The sequence below is a fragment of the Kogia breviceps genome, chromosome 4 (genome assembly GCF_026419965.1).
Source record: "Kogia breviceps isolate mKogBre1 chromosome 4, mKogBre1 haplotype 1, whole genome shotgun sequence".
Classification (NCBI taxonomy): domain Eukaryota; kingdom Metazoa; phylum Chordata; class Mammalia; order Artiodactyla; family Physeteridae; genus Kogia; species Kogia breviceps.
Window position 1 is genome coordinate 115505931 of NC_081313.1, and position 8561 is coordinate 115514491.

Genomic DNA, 8561 nt, shown 5'->3' on the forward strand with positions numbered 1-8561 from the left:
TTCTGGGAAATCGAGTTCCGGTGTTTGTTCGCGGTGCGTCATGGGAAATGTAGTCCCCTACCCACCCCCAACCCCCAGTATGAACAAGCGCCCTACACTAGGTCTCCTGTGAGAGGATGGCGACTGAAGCCTAAGGATTGCATTTAGGCTTCTTAGAAAAGAAATGCCTAGAGTTCAAGAAAAACTGATAAACCGGAGTTCCAGTGGGCCCAACTCCAAACTCCGACAGTTGGTAACCCGTCCTGCATTAGAGCAAGAGAGGTCAAGCCGTAGCAGTTTCCCGGTCTCGCCCGCCCCCTTGCGCCGATTGGTAGGTGCAGATTTCGTTATCTGATTGGCCGAACGAAAGCAGCGCGTAATTTAAAACATTGTATCAGTAACAAAGGTGCACCTCGTGGGCGGAGTTGTGCTCTCAAGCTAGGAAAGTCCAGGTTCGGCCGCGGAGTGAGAGTGAGCCGGTACCGTAGGAGAAGTGTGGCGTCTTCGGGTGAGTGTGCGGCTGTGCTTGAGCCCAGCTGGGGTACTTGCTTTTGCCCTGGCGGATTCGGCTTTCAGAAAGCGGAACTGCCGCCATCCCTTTTTTTCTTAATACCACTGTCCTCACTGTGGGCCTGGGGGGCGAGGTTGGAGCAGGAGCCTAGGGCTACTGACATCGCCTCCACGACACCGTTGAGCGAGGCACCCTACTTGGAGCGTGACCTTATGCTTTCGGAGCCGGATATCTGTTCATTCCTGTTCGCGGTCCGAAATGCTGCCTCAGATTGGATTAAATGATTAACTCTTTCTCTCATTCCCTTCCCCTTTGCTGGTAGTTTAAGGGAAAAAGGAGTAAGAATTCAGGCAGCGAGACTAGACTGTCCTGGGGCCAGGGAATTGTTTCTTACCCAGAATTTGCAGTCCCTTTTATCCCTTAAAGGTTCTCCTCTCTACCCACTCTTGTCTTTTTAGACCTAAACTGCCCCTGCTGAAATGTCGCAAGGGATCCTTTCTCCACCAGCCGGCTTGCTGTCGGATGAGGAGGTCGTAGTCTCCCCCGTGTTTGAGTCCACAGCTGCAGATTTGGGATCTGTGGTACGCAAGGACCTGCTGTCAGACTGCTCTGTCATCTCCACCTCCTTGGAAGACAAGCAGCAGGTAAAGGAGTTGAAGAGTGGCTTGGGGACAGAAAGTGATATCCTCAGCCTACTAGTTGTCCATACAGAGTAGCATGAGGTAAAAAAATCCAGCAATCCTAGGGTTTGAGAGATCAACTCAAAATTAAGAGCATGACAAGTAAAAATTGTACAGTTGTGTGTCCATAAGAAAACTATTAATTGCATTGCATTAATGAAACATCCTCAAATGCATACTCTCAGTTAATCCTATGAAGGAAGGCAATTGTGTCTCCTTTGCCGTGAGTCCCAGACATTTTAAATAATTTGCACAAGGCTATATTGCCATTAAGTAGGTGGAATGTACATTCAGGTTTTAATATCAACCATAGCTTCCATTTAAGGAGCCTTTCTTTTTGCTGAGCTGAGGTTTCTCAGCTGCAGCATTATTGATGTTTGGAGCCAGATAATTCTTTGTTATACGGGGCCATCCTGTGCGTTGTAAGACGTTAAGCAGCATTCCTGGCCTCTACCCACTAGATGTCAGTAGCTGCTTACCATTTGTGACAACCAGGAAACCTGTCCTGACATTGCTAAATGTCCCTTGAAAGGGAAATGGCCATGGTTGAGAACAACTCTACTCAGAAGTCTCCCCTTTTGTAGAAGTTTCATGAGAGCAGGAGCCTTGTTAATGTTCTTCACTGTGGACTACCAGAGCTCTTAGAATTTCTGGGCCAGAGTAGACAGATCTCTAAATATCTGTTGAATGAACGTGGTGGGTGCTATTATTAACCCCACTCTACAGATGAGGAAACTGAGGTGAAAAGAATTTAAAGAACTTTTTCAAGATCTTATAGTTACTAAATGATGAAATTGGGACTCAAATTCAGGTATGTCTGCCTCCAAGGTGCTTAACTACTGTCTTTTGCTATATCACACACTGATTTTCATACCAGTCAACTAGTTCTGACTCAGATAATCTGTGGTAAATCAAGTTTTCAGTATAGTGAAGAGACAAGGAAGGGTGATTAAGTACTGAAAAACTCCATGTGGGTTGGAATGATTATGGAACCCAAGTAATGGCATAGAATCATTTGAGGAATAGAGGTAGTGTTAGCATGATTCCCAGGAAATATGCTATATTTGCCCATCTGCTCAGAAGTAACTGTTGAGATTAATCTGTGATATTGGCCTGGAATTCTGCCACAGGTTCCATCTGAAGATAGTACAGAGAAGGTGAAAGTATACCTGAGGGTCAGGCCCTTGTTATCTTCAGAGTTAGAACGACAGGAGGATCAGGTAAGTTTCTGAGGAGGGAGGATTCAAGGTGGAATGATACAGTACAGTAGAGGTTCCCAGGAATGTTTCCTTCTGTGACAACTGTGTTTTCTCCCTTCTCAGGGTTGTGTCCGTATTGAGAATATAGAGACCCTCGCCCTACAGGCACCCAAGGACTCTTTTGCCCAGAAGAGCAACGAGCGAGGAATTGGTCAGGCCACCCACAGATTCACCTTTTCCCAGGTATGGAGTTACTGACATGTGAACAAGGGACCAACACCTAGGGGCAACTTTATTCCCTCTTTAGAAGGAAAGCTTTTTACTTGACTGTGACTCCTTATATATGCATGTCTACAATCTGGGGGACCCTTGTTATGTGCTAGTCAGTGTGTCGAGTACTTTATGTGCATTAATTCCTAACAACTCTATTGTTATTATTATCATCATTGTCCCTAATTTCCGGTAAGGATACTGTGGCTCGGTGAGTATAATGTTGCTGAAGCCATGTAGCTAGTCATTGGTGGAGTTAGGACTTGAGTCTAGATCCATCTATCTCCCAAGCCCATGCTTGTGACCATTATGTTGTTCCATTTTGTGTGCAGCATTGGACTTAGTGGATAGCATTCCATAAGTATTTGTTGATTTGGATGAAAAATGGACTAGCAGAGAGTATTTAGGCAGTAGCTGGCAGCAATGCAGTTAGAAGTTGCTTGAGTAGTCTCCAGAGCCAACCACCCAGGAAGGGATGTATCTGCTGGCTCTGCACAGAGAAAAGTGGGAGACGAAGGATGGGCCTCTGAGAAATTGGGTGTGTCTCTAGATCTTTGGGCCAGAAGTGGGCCAGGAATCTTTCTTCAACCTGACTGTGAAGGAGATGGTCAAGGATGTACTTAAAGGACAGAACTGGCTCATCTATACATACGGAGTCACCAACTCAGGGAAAACCCACACAATTCAAGGTGAGTAATAGGCCTCACAGAACTGCTGTCTTTGCCTTTTGATGCTCTGAATTGGGGAATAGCACTTATTACAGCTGTCCACCTTTCACATGCCTCCAGGTACCATCAAGGATGGTGGGATCCTGCCCCGGTCCCTGGCTCTGATTTTCAATAGTCTCCAAGGCCAACTTCATCCAACACCTGATCTGAAGCCTGTGCTCTCCAACGAGGTAATGTGGCTAGACAGCAAGCAGATCCGACAGGAGGAACTGAAGAAACTGGCCCTGCTAAATGGAGGCCTCCAAGAGGTAAAGTGTTGGTGTTCACAGAGGCAGGGATGGGGGACAAAATCTCCAGAAAGTTTTGTGCTTATCTTATCCCTGGACCCCTCCAGGAGGAGCTGTCCACCTCCTTGAAGAAGAATGTCTACATTGAAAGTCGGATGGGTACCAGCACCAGCTTTGACAGTGGCATTGCTGGGCTTTCCTCCACCAGTCAGTTTACCAGCAGTAGCCAGCTGGATGGTATGTACCATGACTGGGCTCTGTGCCAAGTAACAGTAGGAACCTATTCTCTACTCCCCAAAACTTCCAGGGGTACAGACCAGAGGTTGCAACTTAAGCTCCACCTTCTGAGGCCCCTGCAGGCCAAAGAGGAGATGGACTACTCTTGAGTTGATGCTGTGTACATTGGCTTCTTCCCCAGAAACGAGTCACCAATGGGCACAGCCAGACACTGCCCCAGTAAGTGTCCCTGCAGATATTCGCTTCTCCATCTGGATCTCCTTCTTTGAGATCTACAATGAACTGCTTTATGACCTGTTAGAACCACATAGCCAGCAGCGCAAGAGGCAGACACTGCGGCTGTGTGAGGATCAGAATGGCAATCCCTACGTGAAAGGTATGGGAAAGCAGGGAGGCTGGCATGAACCCTGGAGGGGACCTTGGGAGAGACTAGGAAGAGTTAGGTGCTGACCTTGGGAGAGACTAGGAAAAGAGTTAGGTGCTCCCCTCTTATGTATGCCCTTCTTTCCTTGGCCTCTCAGATCTCAATTGGATTCATGTTCAGGATGCTGAGGAGGCCTGGAAACTCCTGAAAGTGGGTCGTAAAAACCAGAGCTTTGCCAGCACCCACCTGAACCAGAACTCCAGCCGCAGGTTAGTGGGTTATGAGTCAGCCTTTCACTGTGTTCCAGGAAACATTAGTCCTCCACCTGGTCATAGAAGATATGCAGTGACTTTTCTTTCTTAACTTCCAGTCATAGCATCTTCTCAGTCCGGATCCTGCACCTTCAGGGGGAAGGGGATATAATCCCCAAGATTAGCGAGTAAGTTTTTCCATTTAGAAATTTGGGTTCTTGGCCATAAACAGTAATTGGGGGAGGGGACGAGAGCGGTCCTCAGGGGAATTACTTCCGCTAGATTAATGCTCTCCTTCCTTGGGTACAGAGATTCTTCATGGGTCCTCCCCTCCCTAAAACTATACAAAGGGCTAGAAAGCTCATAACGTGGGGTCCTTATGTTAGATCCTGTCCATCATTCAAGGTTATCACTCTGTGATCTGGCTGGCTCGGAGCGCTGCAAAGATCAAAAGAGTGGTGAGCGCCTGAAGGAAGCAGGAAACATTAACACTTCTCTGCACACCTTGGGCCGCTGTATTACTGCCCTGCGCCAAAACCAGCAGAACCGGTAAGCTTTTCACTGCAAGCCAGGATGGCCTGGAGCTCTACAGTTTGCTAAGAGACTTCCTGGTCATCACTGGGGCTAGTGCTAGGATACCCCCAAGGGCTGGAGTTCTGCTCACAGCTCTATTCTCTGATTCCCTGCCAGGTCAAAGCAGAACCTGGTTCCCTTCCGTGACAGCAAGTTGACTCGAGTGTTCCAAGGCTTCTTCACAGGCCGAGGCCGCTCTTGCATGATTGTCAATGTGAATCCCTGTGCATCTACCTATGATGAGACCCTTCATGTGGCCAAGTTCTCAGCCATTACTAGCCAGGTGAGAAGCTATAGGTTTGATGACTGTGCTCACTTTGGGCTGGTACCTGTATTTAAGGAAGCTACTAGGGACTAGTAATGGATTCAGTTAAGATTTTTCCCCCTCACTAGCTTGTGCATGCTCCACCTGTGCAACTGGGATTCCCATCGCTACATTCATTCATCAAAGAACACAGTCTGCGGGCATCTCCCAGCTTAGCGACTGGAGCTAAAACAGACCCAGGCCTTGATGATGATATTGAAAATGAAGTTGACATCTCCACATATGGCAAGGAGGTGAGAATGCAAGAAAGCTTTGGTGCAGCAGCTTGATGGCTATACATTTTCCATGCTACCTTCCAGGTAGGCCTGTGCCTTTTTACGGCATGGGCTTCTAGTGACCTCTGACCTGTTTCCCTCCTAGGAGCTTCTACAGGTGGTGGGAGCCATGAAAGCACTGGTTTTGAAAGAACGGCAGGAAAAGTTGAGGCTGGAGATGCAGCTCCGTGATGAAATTTGCAATGAGATGGTGGAGCAGATGCAACAACGGGAACAGTGGTGCAGGTACCTGCTGAGTAACCCCTCTTGTTCTGTCACCTAGACCTGAGGGTGGGAAGCAGAGACTAGGATGGAGTAGTGCCTCAAGATCTGCTCTCCAAGCTCACTCAGCAGAATCTTCACTCACTTCTCTCTTCTCCTCTGACAGTGAACATTTGGACACCCAAAAGGAACTACTAGAGGAAATGTATGAAGAGAAACTAACGATCCTCAAGGAATCACTGACAAGTTTTTACCAAGAAGAACTTCAGGTGAGTTGCCCTGAACCACTCCCAACTAGCTGCTCAGATTCCCATCGCTAGCTTGCCTGAGATAAAGATTATATAAACTCTCATAGGGGTAGGAATATGTAATTCACCTTTCTATAGTCTCCTTAGTGCTTTGTACTTGTCAGTCTATGTTTGATTAATTGATTAAGAGTTTGATTGGCCAGGAAATTGTGTAAGTGCTAACAAACAGGATTTTGAGGCCCATGTATCAGGGAAATTTTTGCTCATTGTTCATCTATTCCTGTAGGATTTGTCTGACTCTGAATGGAATTGTGCTCTCTGCTTCCTTCTTAGGAGCGGGATGAGAAGATTGAAGAGCTAGAAGCTCTCTTGAAGGAAGCCAGACAGCAGCCAGCGGCCCATCAACAATCAGGGTCTGAACTGTCCTTACGGCGGTCACAAAGGTTGGCGGCTTCTGCCTCCACCCAGCAGCTCCAGGAGATTAAAGCTAAACTGGAACAATGCAAAGCAGAGCTAAACTCCACCAATGAAGGTGAGGAAGGAGACAGGGCAGGAAGCATAACAGTTTCAGGGAAGAGCTGTTCTTCAAATTTGGGCCTTCTGGTGCAGCTCCAACATAATTTCCTCAACTCCAAGCTACATCCCCCTGACCCTTCTTTCTAGGATACACATGGCATTACTTGTTATGTTTGCTGCAAGCTACTGTTAATTCAGTTAAAGAGATAAGTCCAAGGCTAGAAAGCCTACACATGTAAGGTTATTTTTTCCTTCTCTCAGAGCTGCAGAAGTATCAGAAAATGTTAGAACCACCACCCTCAGCCAAGCCCTTCATCGTTGATGTGGACAAAAAGTTAGAGGAGGGCCAGAAGGTAATTACCTTTCTCTGTTACCAAAGCTCTCACCTAAGGCAATTTCCAACACTTTATCCATGGTTCATATGAGGACAAGATGTTTTCTCTGCAGTCCTAGAGAGTGGCTACTTCATTCAAATGACTAGCCTTTCTAGTTTTACTTTTCAAATGGTTCTCCGACTCCTCCAGATCACTGGTTGATCCTGGCCACAATTTGGTTCCTACTCCTCCTTTTTCAGAATATAAGGCTGCTGCGGACAGAGCTTCAGAAACTTGGTGGGTCTCTTCAGTCAGCAGAAAGAGCCTGTTGCCATAGCACTGGAGCAGGAAAACTTCGCCAAGCCTTAGCCACATGTGATGACATCTTAATCAAACAGGTTAGGGAAGCCTATATACCACTTTCTCCCATCAGCCCACTTCAGAGTATACATGAGAAAGAGAAAGGTAAAGATTTTTAGGCTAATCTTATAGTGAGGGGAGTTTCTCTTCCTTGTAAAATAACCATTCACTAAGTACAAGGCATTATGTTAAGTAATTTGTGGGCTTTTTCTGTTATAACAACCCTAGAGAGGTAGGTACTATCATATTTCATCCAAGATGCTTAGATTATAAGAAACAATTAATTGTAAGACAAAACACTAACAATTAAGCTATGACACTGTCATCAGTAAATGCATCCTGATTCCAGATGTATTCAAATGTAAAAAAAAAAAAAAAAAAAAAAAAAACCATCCTAGGCTAATTTGATACCTAGGAACTGAGGCTCTTGGAAGTTAAGTAAAATCATTCAAGTTCATACCACCTGATGTGTTAGAAAAGGTCCTTCTATTCAGTGCTATTTGTTTTGGTCTTAAAGAAAATACCCTCCTATTCAGTTAAAAGTTCTGACCATAAAGAGTTAATCTTTGTAAAAAGCAGTTTTAGTAACTAGTAGTGGATAGTGTGTATTACCTTGCCCTCCTGTTTCTCTAATAGATTAGACAGAAATGTTTTCTATAACTTTGTTGATCTTCCTTAGGATCAGACCCTGGCTGAGCTGCAGAATAACATGATGCTAGTGAAACTGGACCTTCGGAAGAAGGCAGCATGCATCGCGGAGCAGTATCATACTGTGCTGAAACTCCAAGGCCAGGCTTCTACCAAAAAGCGCCTCGGTGCCAACCAGGAAAACCAGCAACCAAACCAACAGCCCCCAGGGAAGAAACCATTTCTTCGTAACTTACTTCCCCGAACACCCACCTGCCAAAGCTCAACAGACTGCAGCCCTTATGCCCGGATCCTGCGCTCACGGTGCTCCCCTTTACTCAAATCTGGGCCTTTTGGCAAAAAATACTAAGGTTGTGAGAAGGAGAGAGCATTGCCCTGAGGTGGGTCAGCTGCTCAGCTTAAGAAATAGGTCTCTTTAAAGCTTTACTATATATATACCTGGAACTCTATCCAGAATGCAATATTCAGACACTAGTTTTTCTCCCTTTTGTAATATAATCACCCATGTAATCTTACACTTTTTTACTTATATGGTTTCTATGCACACAAAAGTTATATTAAAATAAATATATTGTTCACATTTTAAATTTGAATTCTAAATTTAGCATAATCATTGAAGTAAATTATAAAAGGGACAGAAAAATTGAAAATCAAA

The 8561-nt window shown here is 45.6% G+C and overlaps 1 protein-coding gene across 2 annotated transcripts; it reads left to right on the top strand.

Moving 5' to 3' along the window:
• Positions 1-136: 136 nt before the first annotated feature.
• Positions 137-8490, top strand: KIF20A (kinesin family member 20A). Of its 2 annotated transcripts, none has more exons than XM_059061250.2 (19): positions 137-487; positions 949-1134; positions 2301-2390; positions 2493-2612; positions 3190-3328; positions 3428-3615; positions 3702-3831; positions 4013-4207; positions 4353-4464; positions 4566-4634; positions 4852-4995; positions 5137-5302; positions 5413-5577; positions 5705-5844; positions 5987-6089; positions 6402-6600; positions 6846-6937; positions 7159-7296; positions 7938-8490. In XM_059061250.2, exons 2-19 carry the CDS (start codon positions 970-972, stop codon positions 8253-8255), a joined length of 2673 nt encoding a protein of 890 aa, XP_058917233.1. In that variant the 5' UTR covers positions 137-487; positions 949-969; the 3' UTR covers positions 8256-8490. The 2 variants fall into 2 exon arrangements, with proteins under 2 accessions (XP_058917233.1, XP_066889497.1); XM_067033396.1 differs by having other exon boundaries at positions 297-310.
• Positions 8491-8561: the final 71 nt, after the last annotated feature.

Excerpts from the sequence above, each read along its gene's own strand:
- KIF20A (XM_059061250.2), top strand. The coding sequence starts at position 970 with ATGTCGCAAGGGATCCTTTCTCCACCAGCCGGCTTGCTGTCGGATGAG. Across the intron at positions 1,135-2,300 it reads CCTTGGAAGACAAGCAGCAG|GTTCCATCTGAAGATAGTAC; the intron begins GTAAAGGAGTTG and ends ATTCTGCCACAG. Across the intron at positions 4,635-4,851 it reads ATAATCCCCAAGATTAGCGA|GTTATCACTCTGTGATCTGG; the intron begins GTAAGTTTTTCC and ends CCATCATTCAAG.